Genomic DNA, 19,412 nt, shown 5'->3' with positions numbered 1-19,412 from the left:
CAAAAAAATAAAAAAAGAAAAAAAAAGAAAACGAGAGGGACACTTTTTAGGTTATTCTATGAGGCCAGCATTATCCGGATACCAAACTAAAAACACTATAAGAAAAGAAAACAAGTTTCCCATATCAGTACAATATCCCTTATGAACATTGACGCAAAAAATCCTCAACAAAATATTAGCAAAATGAATTCACCAGCATATTAAGACAATTAAATACCATGACCAAGTGGGATTTATTCCTATAATGTAAGTAAGGATGGTCAAACACACAAAAATCAATTAATGTAATATGCCATGTGATTAGAATGAAGGGGGAAAAATCACGATTATTTCAATTGATGCCGAAAAAGTAACTGATAAAATTCAACACCATTTCATGGTGAAAAAAAAGAAAACTCAACAGGAAGTTCCCATGTGGAACAGTGGGTTAAGGATCTGGCATTGCCACATCTGTGGTGCAGGCTGCAACTGTGGTGCAGGTTCAATCCCTGGCCTGGGAATGTTCACATGACATTGTTGTGGCCAAAAAAGAAAAAAAGGAAAAAGAAAAAAAAAAAACCCAGAAACTCAACTAAGAGTAGAAGAAAACTACCTCAGAGTAATAGAAGCCACATATAAAAAATTCACAGTAAATCTCATACTCAATGGTAAAAGACTGAAAGCTTTTCCTCTACGATCAGGAAAAGGCAAGGACACCTGCTTTAATCACTTCAATTCAACATAGTACTGGATGCTCAAGTCAGAGCAGTTAGACAAGAAAAAGAAATAAAAGATATCCAAACTAGAAAGGAAGAAATAAAATGACCTCTGTTTTCAGACAACATGACCTTATATAGAGAGAATTTTAAAGATTCCACAACAAAATTGTTAGAACTAGTAAATGAATTCAGCAAAGTAGCAGGATACAAAGTCATACACAAAGTCAGTTGCATTTATATACTAACAATGAGCAAGCTGAAAAAGAAGAAAACATTTCCATTTACAGCAGCATTGAAAAGAATAAAATACTTAGGAATGAACTTAGCCAAGGAGGTGAAAGACTTGTACAATGAAAACTAAAAAATATTACTGAAATGGAGTTCCCATTGTGGCTCAGTGGTTAACGAATCCGACTAGGAACCACGAGGTTGCAGGTTCGATCCCTGGCCTCGCTCAGTGGGTTACGGATCTGGCGTTGCCGTGAGCTGTGGTGTGGGTCGCAGAGGCGGCTCAGATCCCACATTGCTGTGGCTCTGGCCTAGGCCGGCAGCTACAGCTCCGATTAGACTGGGAACCTCCACATGCCGCAGGAGTGGCCCTAGAAATGGCAAAAAGACAAAAAAAAAAAAAAAAAAAAAAAAAATTACTGAAAGAAACTAAAGGCAGCATAAATAAGTAGAAACAGGAATTCTCTTGTGGTGCAGTGGGTTAAGGATCTGGTGCTGTCTCTGTAGCAGCTTGGGTCACTGCTATGACACAGGTTTGACCCCCTGGCCCGGGAACTTCCACATGCTGTAGGCACAGCCAAAAAATAATAATAATAAATTACATAAATAAATAAGTAGAAACATACCCCAGATTCGTGGATTAGATGACCTAATACTGTTAAGATATCAATCTACAGATTCAATACAATATTAAAATCCCAATGACATTTTTTGCAGAAATAGAAAATAAAAATAAAAATTTTATATGGAATCTCAAAAGACCCCAAATAGCCAAAATAATCTTGAAAAAAAGAGAGAGAGAGAGAGAAAGAGCTGGAGGACTCAGTTTCTGATCTAAAAAACTTATTAAGCTATATGGTAATCAAAACAGTGTGATACTAGCATAGATAAAAACATACTTACCAATGGAGCAGAATAGAGGACCTAAAAATTAATCCTACATATATAGCCAAATGATTTTTTTCTAAGACCATTCAAAAGGCAGTCTCTTTAACAAACAGCACCAGGAAAAATTGATATCCACATGTAAAAGAAAGAAGTTGGATCCTTACCTAACACCACACACAAAAATTAACTCAAATGTATCAAAAATCTAAATGTAAGACCTAAAACTATAAAACTCTTAGAAGAAAACATAGTACAAAAGCTTTACAACATTGGATTTGGCAGCAGTTTCTTGGATATGACACCCAAAGGTATAAACAACAAAAGAAAAAATAGACAGACAAATGGGATTTCAGGAAAACTTAAAAATTTTGTACACCAGGAGTTCCCGTTGTGGTTCAGTGGTAACAAACCCAACTAGTATCCATGAGGATGCAGGTTCAATCCCTGGCCCCACTCAGTGGGTTAAGGATCCACCCTTGCCCGGAGCTGTGGTGTAGGTCATAGATGTGGCTCGGATCCCATGTTGCTATGACTGTGGTGTGGGCCGGCAGCTTCAGCTCCAATTTGACCCCTAGCCCGGGAAATTCCATATGCTGTGGGTATGGCCATAAAAATTAATTAATTAATTAATTAAAATTTTGTGCACCAAAAGATACTATGAACAGAGTAAAAAGGCAATGCATAAAATGGGAGAAAATATTTGCAAATTATATATCTGATAAGGGATTAATATCTAGAATACATAATAATCTAATATTCAACAACAATTTTTTAAAACTGATTAAAAATTGGACAAAGGACTCAAATAGGAAATTTCTTCATCTTTAGAAATATACAAAGGGCCAAGAAGCATTTGAAAAGATGCTCAATATCACTATGCATTAGGGAAATGCAAATCAAAACTACAATGAGATGCCATCTCATACCCATTAGGATGACTCATCGGAAAATAACAACTGTTAGGGAGGATATAGAAACGTGCAATTAAGCTAGTAAGGATGTAAAACGGTACAGCCACTCAAAAACAGCATGGCGCTTCTTCAAGACAAATTAAGAATAGAATTACCATATAATCTAGCAATTACGTTTCCAGATACACACACAAAAGAATTGAAAGTAGGGTCTCAAATATTTGTACACCCATGTACATAGCAGCATTATTCACAAAAACTAAGACACAAAAGCAACCCATGTGTCCATGAGCAGATAAATAGATGAGGAAAATGTGGCATATACATACAATGGAATATTATTCAGCCTAAAAAAGGAACAATTCTGACATATGCTACAATCTGAAAGAACCTTAAGAACATTATGCTATTTGAAATCCGCCAAGCACAAAAAGAAAATGCTGTATGATTCCATTTATATGAGGTACATAGAGGAGTCAAAGTCATAGAGACAGAAGGTGAATGGTGGTTGCCAAGGGCCAGGGAAAGGGGAGAATGCAGAGGTGTCGTTTAATGGGCAAAGAGCTTCAATTTTACAAGACAGAGTTCTCAAGATGGATATTGGTGATGATAGCATATAATAAATATATTGAATCCTGCTGAATTGTACACTTAAAAATGGTTAAGAGCTAATTTTATGTTTTTGGGTTTTACCGTAATTTTTTAAGTTGGAGGAAAAAACACTGTGAAGAATCACAAATATATGTGGTGGTATTATTATTTATTATTATCAATAAATAATCGGCTTCTTTTCTAACTCTAGGCAACAAGACATCTAATTAAATTGCCTGGCAACTCCACTAATAATTATATATATTTTTATTTCACAATCAGCCTTCATCTGCTTCACCAGAACTTCATATTCAGGACTCTTTATATTACATCTCAGAGCACAATCCATACATTTATGAATCAGTAATACAGTTTTGGAAATCCCTATTGTTCAATTTTTGTTAGAACCCTGGTGAGAACATGAGATATTAAGGTTCCAACATTACTAGGAACCCACAGCTCCTTGACATTGAACTGCCTGTAGAAACTAACAGTGCTAGTGGTCAGCCTCATGCCCAGTTTCTGGAATGACAGAGAGGGTTTGAATTTTTTTTTTTCACACACTTCAAAAGGCCCATTTACATTTTAAATGTAGTAAGTAAATGAACCAAGCAAGGAAAGAAACTGAAGTGGTTTAAAAGAAAAAAAAAAAAAAAAGCCTCAAAATACTCTGATTCCAAGAGACCAGTGATTCTGGTTGAGTTCCATTACTGATGAGTCAGCACTTAGTCAATATTTCCTCTGGGGTTAGAATATTTCCTGGAATCCTTTCTTTTTTTTTTTTTTTTAATCCATCCCTGTGTGTAAAGGTCAGGTCTGTTGCGTCTTCTAAATTTGTAGGACAGGTTTTCGAATGCTTCTCTCTGCAATTCCATCCTCTCTTTTGGTTTCTTGGTTAACTATTAACAATGCTTATTGAAATGTAATCCATCTACCATAAACTACACCTTTGAGAGTGTACAATTCAGTAGTTTTTAAGTATTCACAGGTTGTCTTCCTTTTGTGTTGTTTCCTTTATTTCCTAGAGAAAGGAAAGAACCCTAACTACTCACTTGTTGATTCAATATATATTCAATTATCAAGCACATAAAATCACATAAATGTCCCTGCCCTCACGAAGCTTGCACTCCAGTGGAGAACACAAACAATAAACAAATACAATAAACAACATATAGAGTATGTCAGATAAGTGACTGGGGGAAAAAATTGTAGGGAAAGCACAGGGCGTTCGAATTGATGGTGGAAGGGAGGGGATTATAATTTTAAATTGGGTGATTGGGGAAACTCTCAAGAGAGGATAGCATTTAAGCAAAGACTTGAAAGAAACAAGGGAGTAAATCATGTTCTGCTCTGGGAGAAGGGCAAGAAGGTAGAGTTAAGAATAAGTGCAGGAGTTCCCGTCATGGCGCAGTGGTTAACGAATTCGACTAGGAACCATGAGGTCGCGGGTTCGGTCCCTGCCCTTGCTCAGTGGGTTAATGATCCAGCGTTGCCGTGAGCTGTGGTGTAGGTCGCAGACACGGCTCGGATCTGGCGTTGCTGTGGCTCTGGCGTAGGCCGGTGGCTACACTCCGATTCAACCCCTAGCCTGGGAACCTCCATATGCCGCAGAAACAGCCCAAAGAAATACATCTTAATGCAATTAGACTCCTAACTAGGCTTTTTCCTTCCCCCGCAAGGAAGGGGGAAGGAAAAAAAAGGAATAAGTGCAGAGAAAAAAAAAAAAAAAGGAATAAGTGCAGAGGCAGAGAAAACCATGACTCAAAAAGATACATGTACTCCAATGTTCATTGCAGCACTATATACAATAGCCAAGACATGGACATAACTTAAATGTCCATTGACAGAGGAGTGGATAAAGAACATGCGGTACATATACACAATGGAATAATACTCAGCCATTAAAAGGAATGAAATACCGGCATTTGCAGCAACATGGATGGACACAGAAATTGTCATGCTAAGTGAAGTCAGTCTGACAGTGAGACACCAACATCAAATGCTATCACTGACATTTGAAATCTAAAAAAAGGACACAATGAACTTCTTTGCAGAACAGATACTGACTCAGACTTTGAAAAACTTAATGGTTTCCAGATGAGACTGGTTGGGGGGTGGGGGGGTGCACTGGGGGTTTGGGATGGAAATGCTATAAAATTTGGTTGTAATGATCCTTGTATAACTATAAATGTAAAAAAATTCATTGAGTAATAAAAAAAAAAAAAGTGCAGAGGTGTGTTCTAGAAACAGCCTCAAAGCTGGTTGTGCCTGGAGCTTAGTAAGTGAGGAGGAGACTAGAAGGAAATGAGGTTAGAGGGGCCGACGGTGGCCAAATCTCGAGGGGTCCTGAGCCACATGCCAAGATTCTGCCTCTTATTCTAAATAAAGTAGAGAACCACGGAAGTTCTGATCTGAGGAATGCCATGAACCGACTTATTGTGACCAAGATCACGCTGGATGCTGCATGGCCTTCGGATTGCGGGGGAAGGAAAAAGCCTAGTTAGGAGTCTAATTGCATTAAGCCAGGTGAAAGATGGCACAGCCTGGACCAAATGGCAATGGTTAAGGTGACGAGAAGTGGTCAGAGTCGGGATATATTATGAATGCAGTTCCAACAGGCTTGACTGACGGAAGAGGTGTGGAGTATGAGAGAAAGAGGAATCTAGAATGACTCCTGGACAAAATGTCCAATGCTGGATGGTAACAGCCAATTGGTGGAGCTAGATAGATGGGTCCGGGAGGGTAGCTTGATATACTGTATCTATCCCAACAAGAGAGTTAACTTTTTAGGCCTAAAAACATGTGAGTTGATCTGCAGCTTCTCAAATTAATAAAAGACCAAAAAAATGACTCGTCATCACACTATTTACAAAATATGACCTAGTTATTTAAATAACAAAGTGCTGATCATGTAAATGACTATTTCTGTTTTGAAGATAAAGACCATTATTTGTCTATTACTTAGCCAGTGGTCAACTACCTTAATTGGGGGAAAAAAAAAATTTTTTTTAAAGGACACTCCCATGGCATATGGAAGTTCCCGGGCCAGGGACTGAATCCAGGCCACAGCTGTGACCTACACGGTAGCTACAGCAATGTGGGATTCTTTAACCCACTGCACCAGGCCGAGGATCAAACCCCACCTCCACTGCGACCTGAGCCAATGCAGTTGGATTCTTAACCCACTGTGCCACAGTGGGAACTCTTTAATTGGGAAATTTAACACATTACAATTGTTGCTAGAATTGAGCAAAGGGATCAGTTCTGTCTAGGGTTACTTTTGCTGACTAATTTAATCGTTTGCAATAAAGTCTTTCATTTACCAATTTTATTTACGTTAATTGCATCAAGTTCTTGTAATACTATCCCAACAATAATCTAATGACTGCTTTTTGTTAATAAGTTCTGTGAATCTAGATATTTTTTTTTTTGTCTTTTTTTGTTGTTGTTGTTATTGTTGTTGTTGTTGTTGTTGCTATTTCTTGGGCCGCTCCCCGCGGCATATGGAGGTTCCCAGGCTAGGGGTTGAATCGGAGCTGTAGCCACTGGCCTACGCCAGAGCCACAGCAACGCGGGATCCAAGCCGCGTCTGCAACCTACACCACAGCTCACGGCAACGCCAGATCGTTAACCCACTGAGCAAGGGCAGGGACCGAACCCGCAACCTCATGGTTCCTAGTCGGATTCGTCAACCACTGCGCCACGACGGGAACTCCTGAATCTAGATATTAAATATAAGTTTGCTAGGCCTAGCTAGTACCAGATTGTGTTCATCTCTTTCCAAATCTCCATGCAATGACATTACATTGGTGGCTTCAAAATCAGCCATGGTAGGAGGATTTATGCCACAGAAATTAACAGACACTCTCTAAATCAGGGCTCTTTTTTAAGACAACAGGTTTCCCAGCACACCACTGGGCACAGCAGAGGATAGGTTTACAAATGCTTGCTAAAACCTAAAGGCCGCACAGCAGTGGCACTGGGGGGAAGGGATGTTGTGGGAGCCATCTGCCCCAAAGAGGAGTGCTTTATCATCGACGGTGCTTACAATTGCTAGTTTATAAGGATAATTTAGAGCAGACCAACTTTGAACCTTGATGTTTTCTACAACGTTCTTCCTTATGGCCTAAGCTCAGAGCAGATTCGTCTACCTACTCCTACCTCCATGCGAATCCTATGCACTGCCTGGTCACCAGGGGTACAACACTTTACCTTTCTAAGCCTATTTTCCTCGTCTGCTCAGTAGGAATCATAACCTGCCATGATGCTTACTGTGCAGATTCTAGACCATATGGAGTGCAAGTGTATGTTCAACTAATGGTGCTATGAGGAAACCTTCTAGGGTCTCCTTGTAGCTTTAAGAGAAGGGGAAACCCCTTATAGACCAACTGCACCTTCGTATCCACTGTGATTTTCAACCTCTGAGCCTCTGTTGATGCTGTTCCCCCCAACTCCAACCCACTGCATCTCCTATTTTCGTCAGAGTTAACCCAATTGCTGCCCCCTCTATAAGCTTTTCTCTCCTTTCTCTAAAATTCCCTGACCTCTGGGAGATGCTCTGGCACTATCCCAGACTTACTGGACTAGAATCTGCAGATTAACACGATCCCCAGGTAATTCATATGCACGTTAAGATATTGGAAGACTTGCTCCAAACCACTAGTTCTCAAATTTGGCTGCACCTTGGAATTCCCTGGGGAGTTTTGAAAAAGTTGAATGCTGAGACCACACGCCCAAGAGACCCTGATTCAACTGGTCTGAGATGCGGCCTGGGCTTCAGGGCCTTTCAAAACCCCCAGTTGGTATTAATATGCCACAGAGTTTGAGACCCACCAGTCCATAGAATCCCCTTATTGTCTGTTACGGGACCTGCACCCTTCCTAATGTTATAGTTATTTGTGTCCATGTATGTTTTCTCATGAGTACTATGAGCCTTTTAAGAGCAAGAACTGTTTTTCATTCAATTTTTATACTCATTCCTAGACGTAGAAGTTTAATAAATATTTATTGACTAAAGAGTGAATGGATTGTTTTTGTAGTCTAAAACAATTTGTAATCTAAAAATGTTCTCTAAATACTGCAAGTGCGGCTTTTGTCCTAATTTGAAGATTGGCTGAACATAGTCTGGAAATTGTGGAATTTCTTCCTCTTCAATTCTAAGACCAAGTCTCTGAAGAACAGGAGGCTGGTGGCTAGAACAAGTTTTCTAACAGAGTAGCCTCTCCGGGCACCTGCATAGCTGGCCACCGCCCTCTCCCCAAGCTGTTTATGGAAAGCTGCAGTTGGAAATCCTAAGGCTCCAGAGGGCAATGCAAAATGAAGCAGCCCCTCCCTACACTCTGTGTGTCTAATTCAGAACTGTTGGCTGAAATATGATGATGTTCATGTTTCTTCCTCTCTAGGGTGCTGTTTTGATATTCATGGGGATTGTTGTCCTCACTATGAAGGCATCTGTTATTGAAATGTTCCTTGGTAAGTACTTTTATATGTGTATCTGGATACGCTTTTAACGTTCTCCTAATGGCCAAAGAATCGCTTGCCAAGAAAAGGTTTAAACCAAGACAGAACATATAAACAGTTCAGTGTGTCTTTTTATGATAAACATTTTGGAGAGATGTTTAACTGAGAATGTTAAGTGTAGATCAAATTCAGAATGTGTGTCTATATATTTTTTATATAAAGCAAATATATGTATTACATATGTATGTCTCTACAGATCACATATTATGCACATGTATATACACACGTATTTGTGTGTGTGTTATTCAGCAACTAGCAGATATTTCAGATAAAGCATATTTACAGATTCTGAATTTAGGGACCTTCTTATTTCTTAATTTCTCAGCAACAAAAAAATTCTTATCATTGACACGGCCTTACTTGCACCACTCGCAACTCATACTTTTAGAGATGAAACCCTTTAAATGTATCCATTATCACCAGAAAACACAATTTGGGGTAGACCCTTAAGGAGCAGCAGGTCAACCAGAAGAAAGAAAAGTGATGATGGGTTTAGCTGGATAAAGAGACACTCAGGACAAGTAGCAAAGGAGCAAAGGAGCTTCTATCCCATGGAATTTGGGCAAAGGAGCAAGGAGCAAAGGAGCTTCTATCCCATGGAATTTGGGCCTGATGAAATGGCACGTAGAAGAGCTCTGGTTCTTCAACCTGGAAGCTCTTTGAACCCCTCCTTTTGGGTTTTTATGGATGCTTCATTACATAGGCATGATTGATTAGCTCACTGGTCACTGGTGATTGATTCAACCTCCAGCCCCTCTTTCCTCCTGGGAAATCAGGAAATGGGACTGAAAAGTCCAATCCTCTGTTCAGGGTTGGTTCCCCTGGCAACCAGCTCCCTCATATTTAGGGGATGCCCAAAAGCTACCTTATTACCATAAACTGAGTTGTGATTGAAAGAGGCTTATTATGAATAACTAGACACCAATTTCACCTTTATGGCTCTGACTTCAGGAACTGAGGACAAGAGACCAAGCATTATAACAAAAGATATTCCCATTGCTCTTATCACTCAGGATTTTCCAAGGGTTTGGGGGACTGTTAGCCAGGAACTGTGGCCAGAAGACCAAAATATATACTTATCATAAATCACAATATCACACGGAACTATCCAATGATCCTCCAAAAGCCCTCTAAATTAATGTTAAGTGTTTCGTTAATATAAATCAGAGCTAGCGTGTTTGCTCTAGAGATGTAGAAATTTATGATGTAGCAGAGTTTTACATTGCCCACTGTCACTGTGGCACCACATATAATCAACGACTGCACTTGGGAGAGAAAGTAGCATAAAGAGCTAAGGCTGCACTAGCAAACCTGACCCTGGTTCCAATGCCTGCACCCCCTCTCCCAAAACTGCAGTTTTAGCCAAAGTGTCAACTTTGACCTTGGTTTCTTTTCTATAAAATAAGGAGATGCCCTCCAAAACTCCTCCCAGCTTTAATATTCTATGATCTGAAGCATAATTTTGTGATTTATGTGATTATAGAGACTACATGGTCCTGTCTCTGCTATGAAGCTCTGATATACGTGATGTTAGATGTTTCATTGAGTATGTAACTCCAAATCAAAGCATAAAGGCAATCTGAGGTGATTTAAAATGATCTGCTTTATAAATCAGTTTTCAAGAAGACACTATGGACACTGTTAAGGAGAACCGGAGCTGGATAGTATTTAAGTCAGTAAAAACAGATTTTAATCAAGAACCGTTGCAATAGAGGAAAAAAGACTTCAGTATTATACTGAGCTCAGTTTCAAATACAACAGGAAAAGGGGGGATTTAGAGCCAAGCAGCATGTTGCAGGGGTCGGGGGATGGAAATTACTAAGAAGAAATATCAAGGGAATAGGGGGATTCTTGCTGAACCAACGGGACAGAATTCTTGCTAAAGGCAGACCTGGGTGATTGGATATCAAGAGCAGAGCCTTTTCTCCAAACAAGATTCTTGCTAAAAACTGAGTGATATTGGCCCAAAAGGACAGACACAGAAGCCCAAGGTCAAAGCCTCGTTGGGAAGAGGGCTGAGAGGAGTCTGACTAAAGTTTGTTCGAGGAGAGTCCTCCTCAATACCTGAGCTAGTACCTGCAAGGCACTAAGAATCAAGCAAGAAGTTTCTGGGCTGGAAGGAGGCACTCCTAGACAAGTTCTAGACACATAATGAGTATTTAGTAAGCACTTACTGATCTGATTATTGGTTAGATGTTCATGTCTTTTCTTGAAAGTACATGGATTCTGATTAGAATTTATTACTGACAGGACTACTGGAACACAAGTGCCTATTAACCATGCCAATTATTGCAGAAAGCACTTTTCATTATTATAAGCCTATACAATTTCAAAAGGACCAAATTAAAAAAACAATTGTCTTTTTCTAATTAGAAGAGAAACATCCTGCGTAAAATATAGACTATACATAAGAAGTATCCTAGGAAATGAGAAAAATACAGAAAGTATAAAATAGGAATTAGACTTCCACCATTATTAACATTTTGATATATTTACTCCAGGTATTTCTCTCTGTGTATATGCTAACATTGTCAGAATTATTCTTATTTATTTATTTATTTATTCTTTTTGCCTTTTCTAGGGCCACTCCCGCAGCATATGGAGTTCCCAGGCTAGGGGTCCAATCGGAGCTGTAGCCACTGGCCTACACCAGAGCCACAGCAACACTGGATCCGAGCCGCATCTGCAGCCTGCACCACAGCTCACAGCAACGCCGGATCCTTAACCCGCTGAGCAAGGCCAGGGATCAAACCTGCAACCTCATGGTTCCTAGTCGGATTCGTTAACCACTGCACCATGACGGGAACTCCCAGAATTATTCTTAAGGTTAGAGCTGAGCACTTCCCAGGTCATTTAATGTTCTGCTACGCATCATTTGTAATAAGTGCTTAGGATTCCCCTATTGTTGGGACATTTCCAACATTTCGTTATTTCCAGATTGCTTTAGAAATAAAGCTGTAATGAATATCTTTTATCAAAAACTATCTCTCTGATTATAACGTGGGATATATTACTAGGTACATATTTTCTCGGACAAAGAATATAAATGTTTTTAAGGCTATTGAAATATATTACTAAGTGGCTTTCCAGAATGATTCCACCTTCTCAGAATTTACCAGCAGTGTTCTGGACTGCCCTAATCCCAAATCCATGCCAGGACTGAGTATAATCTTGTGTTCAAAATTCAATTACTCTATGGGAAAATATCCTGTCATTTGTTTTAGTTTTTTTTTTTATCATTAGTGAGATTGAACATTGTTTCCAACTAATCCATATATATTTTCTTTATAAATTATCTGGATGATAATTGATTTAAATGGAATTTCAAAACAACTGCCCTTCAAGTATCGTAACTGTACTGACGGCCACACCAGAGAGGAAGGGAAAGAAAAGCAGGGGGGCAATTTTTTATTTGAAAAAAGAACTTCAGTATTTAATTTGTTTGAAATTTCAAGCATGCCTAGCTTGAATTTGAAAGGTGAGAACTTTTCATGTTATTCAAAACTGGAACAGTGACTCTTTAAGGACTGAGAAGTATTGCTGCAGTTGGTAACTCATGAATACCTTGGAACTTTGGACTGTGGACTTGATTTCATCAAGGCTTCTGGACTCTAATGGCCTCAGTGGTCAGATAACTAACTACTCCCGTGGAAAGAGGTGACTTTCAGACACATGTTCTGCTTTGCACTTTGAAGTGAGTGTCTGTCATCCCTCTCAGGGCTCTGCCTGGCTTCCTAAGGAGAGAAACACAAGACCAATTTTTTCTCTCACCCACATTCCGCAGGCAGTTCACCATTTCCAAGGTAGCCAGAGAGGTCTTGCTGATGAGGAATGAAGCCTTGCTTTGGGGCACATGTGCCGCCTTACTGACCAGCCCTCCCCTTAAGGAGTGGTTTCTGGGGAGCTTTAATTAATAAGCATCAAAGCCAATGGGAGGGCCTCTGTGTACCATTGAAAATAATAACTTTATTAACCACTGCTGCAAAACTGAACCCAGCTCTGCATGTTTTCAGCCTAGAGGGTCTTGGGTGAGCAAAAGCAGGTGATGGGGTGATCTTACTGAAATATTTATAGTCCTCGTGATACCAAGACTTATAAACCACTTGCCACAGACACACAGCCCCAGAAAGACAGTATTTGGTTTTCCACCAAGAATTGATACCTAAATGAATTACTATTCCACTTACTCCCTCTACATAACTTGCATAATTTTTTCTATATATTTATGCCATATTTATTTTTTAAAAATAGTCTAGGATTCTAGTTGTTTATTTTTGTGTATAAAATGAAGATGCGGTCTTTGGACAGAGTCAACTGACACAGAGACTACTATAAAAAATCAGACCTCCAGGACACTCACACCCACCCAAACCCCAGAAGTAAATAACACCTAAAAAATGTCTGCCTTCATTCTACTTGGCCAGACTTTTGGTTCTTGCTCTGTTCTCTTTCATGGTCCTGTTCTCGCACAACACCGTGTGTCAACTGTCCAGGCCTCAGCTAACGCTAACCGTCGAAGTGGGGGATGATTCGGGAGCCACCTCACTGGCAAGGCTTAGCTAGATAATCATAAAATAAACAAAACATTTTCTTAGCCAACACTTGGTGACATGGCCACTTTTCCCTTCAAAGACAGTGGCCAATTCAAGAATTCCTAAGTCCTGATTTATGCCTTAATTGAGCATCTGTGTTCTGTCAAAAAAAAAAAAATGCATAAACTAAGAAGTAAAATGCCTCTTTTGATTATTCTACTGCCTCACGTTCACCTCTAGAATTCCAACTCCACCCAGAAAGTGGGTTTCTCCAAAAAGCGGCCAGAATGGAAGTGAGTTAGAGCAGTACCATCTTTGGGTGGGTAAGATAGAAGAGTGCCTGGAGGAAAAGGAAGACTAGAGATTGACCAGCCTTTTCAAAGGAAAAACATGCTCTTCTGTCTACAGGTACAATTAGTGTAGGTACAGAGAAGTTAATCTTTTTCTTTTTTTTTTTTTTTTTTTCTGTTCTATTTTTTGCCCCATAGGTGGCATGAGGAAGTTCCTGGGCCAGGGATCAAACTTGTGCCACAGCAGTGACAACGCCAGATCCTTAACCTGCTAGGCTACCAGGGTACCCCATTTTCAGACATTACTAATAAAAAAATTGCTATGAAAAAATTTCACAATATATATAAAAATTTTAAGTGAGGGGTGTCTTTCAGATAAGAAATTGTATTCAGAATTTTATTTTAAGGAAACAGGGTAGAGACGTTAAATCGGGAGTTGGCTAAATTATGATACACCCATACATTGCAATATTTTGCAGGCAGTTAAAGCTATTATGAGAGAAACATTAAATGACAAGAAAAAATGATTCTATGTATCCTTCAGTAGAAATAAGTTCATAACACATTGTAAACAGTATAAGCATTATCACATAATGACGAGAAAAAATGATTCTATGTATCCTTCAGTAGAAATAAGTTCATAACACATTGTAAACAGTATAAGCATTATCACATTTGTTTAAAAGTACCCATATGAGTACATACAAACATACAGAAACAGCTTGAAAATATTGTACTTTTCTGTCCATCCATATTTCCTATAGTACTGTTTTTGTGTGTTTTTTACATTGTCTACAAGGAACATGTATTATTTTGGCAATAAGAAAAAAATCAGTGTTATATCTTAAAAACGCAAAGATTTAAACTGGTCATGTGGTTTTAAATTTAAAAGGATAAAGAGTTCCCCTTTCTTCCCCTATTGTTCTGCTTCCTGAAGGAGAGCAGTATCCAGATGCTGTTTGAGTTTCTGCTCCTGTTTCTGAGAAGGAAACTCATCCACCTGCAGCTGGCTTCTGGGGGGGTACCACAGCACCAGGTGCTGCTGGAGGGACCACCAGGGGACAGTCAGGTCGCACCACACCTTATGAGAGGTCTCTCTCTTCTCCCCAGCCCCCCGCCTCCTTGTCTTCCAATTCCTTGTCCCCTCCTCTGAGGTCTTTTACAGATCCCGTCCACCCCGCCACCTCTATGTCACAGTCACATGCACAAGCGCACACACACACTCAGTTCTCTGGCCATTTGGGAATTTGCCCTTTGAAAACTCAGTGTGGAACAGAAGAAAGAGCATAGGAAGGGCCTGGGTGCTCATTCTACCTCTATCATTTATTCCTGGGACCAAGCAAGTCAGTGGACTTCTCCAGACCCATGTTCCCACTTTTGGAAAGTGGAGATGGCAGAGTTGGCATGGTGAAATTTAAAGACAGCAAAACAAGGGACAGGTATCTAAGAGGTATTTTTGGAAGACCCCCTTGGCAGAGGCTAAGAAAACCACAAAGCATTTATCGCATTTCCCCAACCATAGAATAAGGGAAAATTAGTTCAACTAATGAGAACTCTTTAACATACGATTAAAGCAAATATAAAAGTCAAAAGAGGAGTTCCTACGTGGCTCAGTGGGGTTAAGAATCCTACTGCAGCAGCTTGGGTCTCTGCGGAGGTGCAACCCAGCCTGGTGCAGTGGGTTAAAGGATCCAGCGTTGCTGTAGCTGTGGCTCGGATTCAGTCCCTGGCCCAGGAACTTCCATGTACCACAGGTGTGGCCATTAAATAAATAAATAAGTAGACAGATAAATAAATGTAAGTATTTAGGTGAAATAATATTGATCAGGTTTTTTTTTGTTTGTTTTTTGCATTTTCTTTATGTAGTTTTGCTGGTGACTGGAATACAGTCAAATAAAGAAATGACAAAGAAGATTAAAAGGCCCAAATTCAGTAAGTAAAATTGCAATTCCTCATGGTATAAGGCTTGTGTCTTCCATGTGGAGGACTGTTACAATTGCTTCAGATAATTTGGAAGGTTTCGGGTTTTTTTATTTTTTGTTTCGTCTTATCTCAATTACTTTGCACTCAGACTAGTTAGTAACAATTCTTATTTGTCATTTACTTCATTCCAAAAAGCATTTGAAATAGGAGTTCTGATTTAAGGTAAAAACATATGGTTCCACTATATTAGAAAAATTCAAATGCACATACAGAGACCAGGCAACACCATGGCTAAGCTGGAATAGGTATGTTTCTGCCATTGAAATGTTGTCTCAATTCCCCATGCCAGAAAATTCAGTCTGGCTAATTTTGGCTTGCACAAGTCTGGCAAGCCTGACTACCTTCCAGCATATGCCCTTGCATCAGTATCTCACAGAAAAGTTTCACACCCAGTCAGTGGAAAGAGGAATAATTAATTTCATTTTTGGACGATGTGTTAAGATTAGATGACAGAAAATCCAAAATAACTGTCACTTAAATACAACTGAAGTTTCTTTCTCTCTCTTATAAACATAGTCCGGCTTTTTATGGAAGCTTCACAATATTTAGGGACCCAGGTTCCTTCTATATTTTCATTCTGCTTTTCTCAACATGGCTCTCAATTCATTGTTCAAAGTGGCTGTCCCAGCTCCATCCATCATGTCCACATTCCAGTCAGTAGGAAGGGATGAAGAAGGGCACATACTCACTGCCTTTAAAGACAAGCCCAGGAAGTCAAATACACTACTTCTATTTAAATATCATTGACCAGCATGCAAGGAAAATGGGAAATGCCTTGATTTCAAGTATCTACATGCCTACCTAAAAGTAAGGAGTTCTATTACCAGGAAAGAAGAGAGAACGGACATTGGGAAATAACTAGCAAAACAGAACACAAGTGGAAACTCTCACACCCAGACTTCCTGTCGTGGCTCAGTGGTTAACGAATCTGATTAGCATCCATGAGGATGCAGGTTCGATTCCTGGCCTTGCTCAGTGGGTTGAGGATCCAGTGTTACTGTGAGCTGTGGTATAGGTGGCAGTCACAGCTCAGATCCTGCATTGCTGTGGCTGCGGGTAAGCCAGCAGCTACAGCTCCAATTTGACCCCTAGCCTGGGAACCTCCATATTCCACAGGTACAGCCCTAAAAAGCAGAAAGAAAAAGGAAGGAAGGAAGGGAGGGAGGGAGGGAGGGAGGAAGGAAGAAAGGAAGAAAGAAAGAAAGAGAAAGGAAGAAAGAAAGAGAAACTTCCACACTGAGCTATCTGGATGTAAATTTGTAGACTTGATGGAGGCTTGAATTAGGGTATATTTATGAGGGATCATTGAAAAAAGGCTTTAGACATACTGAATGCTCTGTGCTCTCCACAACAGAAACTTCTGTATAGGTATTAGATTTAGGTGCCTCAAAATCAGCAACATTAATAATTTGAAATAAAAGAAGAGATGTGTTTCATGCAGCTTTTTTTTTCTCCTGCTCCTTTAAACCTTTTGTGCGGGATTTCCTGTTGAATTGAGACCAAAAGGGCAGCCATCCACAGCCTCCTAGCCTGAAATACTAAAAAGGAATCAGTTGTTTATTTATTCCTGTCAGGAACCAAGAGCCAAGAGAACAGGCCCAGGGCCAGATGTGTGTTCAAAACAGTGACTGGGTTAATATGGAGACAAATGCACACCCAAGTATAAATTCCTTTGGGCTGTTTCCAGTGTCTTCATTAACTCATACACAAAAATCATGCAAGGTTCCATGATTACCATGACAACAGTTTTCAGTGACTATGAAAGTCTGCACTAAATGACCCAAGGGCAAGCCTCTTTGAGAGATCTCAAATGGATTGAATTTCTGGTATGCTAAATTCTAACCTTACTCTCAAAATCTCCCTAGTGATACAGCATGCTTGAATCAATAAAAGCATGAGGCCTTTTCTCTAATTAGAAACTCTATCACCATCATTCAATAAGGGGGGGGGGAGAGATAGATACAATGAAGGTAATAGGATATTCCCAAACCATGGCAATATCTGATTCTTTATCTCAGGAGTACTTCCAAATTGTAGTCTATAGCTTAAGGCCAAAGTAATTTTCATTTTTTATGTTCAACGTTGTCAGTCTGCCACTAGGGCAGGTAACTGACAGCAGCAAGGCACATCATTCATTCGTTTGACAAGTATTTATTGTGTGCTAGCCAAGTGACAGGTACTGCTAGATACCCAGATTCAACAGTGACTAAGATTCAGTCTTTGCCCTCACAGAGCTCAAAATCTAGATAGGAAGAAAGACAAGTCACCAGTATGCTGTGCTGTACTCCAAGAACATGGTGGGAAAAAAAATTGATGTACTTGGGAGGACTTCCTGGAGGAAGTGACACATATCTAAAGGCCAAATAGGGACTGACCAGGCAAAGATGAGAGAAGAGTGTTACAAGCAGAAAGAAAAAAGCACGCCCAAGGCCTGAAGAGCAGAAAGAGCTAAAAAGTAATTCAATATGAAGGAGATATAGAGTAGGAGGCAAATGTGTGGAGATAAGAGAGGGAGGGTAACAGGGGCCGGATGGTGAAAAGCCTTGTTACTGGGTCCAGGGATCTGAACTTCATCTTGAAAGCAATGGGGAGCAGCTCAGGGCAAGTTATTTATGTGCAATTAGTAGAAATTCCTGGCCAATTTGCTCAAGCAGAAAGGAGGTTTTGGCAGGACCTGAGGTAGCTCATGGAACATGAGGTAGCTTGTAGAACCCAAGGAGGGGAGGGCAGACAGAACTCACTGGGACTGTACCCCCTCGTGGAAAGACCTCAAGAACTGGTGCCTCAGCTTCTCTGTGCCTGTCTGCCTCGCTGTCCACCCCCGCCCCACCGATGTAGATCATGTCTCTGTCCTGATCCCAAATTCTTGGAAGAGAAACTCTAATGGCATCAGCCTAAGCTGGGAGAGGGGTTTTCAGAAAAGAGTAGAGTGACTAGGATTGTGTCAGGGAAATAAAGCAATCCCGCCAACAACGACGGAAAAATAAATAAATAAATAAATAAATAAAAGTCCCTTCGTAGTAACATATGAAAAGAGAGAACACAATAAATTATTGAATAAGTGTAGGCTGACACACATGTACAGGTAGGATGGACATAAATACCAAGTCTGGGCAGAATCTCACCCAGACTTATGCAGTAAAGTGGAAGACACAGCAGTAACAGTTTCTCTTCGCTCCTGGAAAGATAAATGCACACATCTCTTGAGTGCCTTTTGTACACCTGGAGAGCCCTGAGCGCCTCCTGGGGCTAAGTATTTACAGAGCTAAGGGTCGGGAGTCTGGAGACCTCGCACACTCCAGCTGTTTCCAACTTTTGGTAAAATCTGAGAACCGGGGACTAGAGCTACCCAAGATCAGAGCTGTGTAGACATTTGAATATGAAATCATGGGTTCTCTTCAGTGCCCTCTGACCTCTCTCCTAGCCAGCCCTCAGCTCACACCAGTGTTTGTTCAGAACCAAGAGTCTTCATCACAGGTGAAATAACAAGGATGAGGTCATTGGAGAGTTTTCTCAGTGGACAGTTTACTGACACCTACTACACCTGTAGGACTACTTTTGGCTCTTGAGGATCTAGTGCCCAAGACATGGTGCCACGAGCTGGCAGAGCCAGACTGGGAACTCGGGGCTTTGTGGGACTTGACCGCAGTTGCTTTCCCCATGCCTTGCCCCACACTAGCTAGGATTAGCTAGGATTTAAAAATAAAGTACCTGTTGCCCAGAGGTAGCTGAGGTGTTAAGATGATCAAGTTGACGAGTAGGAAATAAAGT

At 40.2% G+C, this 19,412-nt stretch overlaps 1 protein-coding gene and 1 long non-coding RNA gene across 15 annotated transcripts in view; one reads left to right on the top strand and one right to left on the bottom strand.

Moving 5' to 3' along the window:
- The window catches only part of VIT (vitrin), a 114,550-nt gene that overhangs the window by 15,430 nt on the left and 79,708 nt on the right, over positions 1-19,412 (top strand). For 11 of the 12 annotated variants that reach the window (XR_014842248.1, XR_014842249.1, XM_013996219.3 and 8 more), the window contains 2 exons: positions 8,719-8,788; positions 15,525-15,590. Coding sequence is in view for 8 of the 12 variants with exons in the window: in XM_013996219.3 (XP_013851673.3) it covers positions 8,737-8,788; positions 15,525-15,590 (118 nt within the window). In the remaining 4 variants the exon portion in view is untranslated. Of the gene's footprint in view, positions 1-8,718; positions 8,789-15,523; positions 15,591-19,412 lie in introns of those variants that run through there. The other variant, XM_085019572.1, reaches the window with a different exon arrangement.
- The window catches only part of LOC110260034 (uncharacterized), a 149,295-nt gene that overhangs the window by 51,697 nt on the left and 78,186 nt on the right, over positions 1-19,412 (bottom strand). The window lies entirely within an intron of this gene.

Source organism: Sus scrofa, chromosome 3 (assembly GCF_054392235.1).
Source record: "Sus scrofa isolate SSC_HxYL_T2T_F1_AM1 chromosome 3, Sscrofa_HxYL_maternal_Yorkshire_Landrace_v2.0, whole genome shotgun sequence".
In the NCBI taxonomy this organism is placed as follows: Eukaryota; Metazoa; Chordata; class Mammalia; order Artiodactyla; family Suidae; genus Sus; species Sus scrofa.
This window is presented reverse-complemented; position numbering and strand designations above follow the sequence as displayed.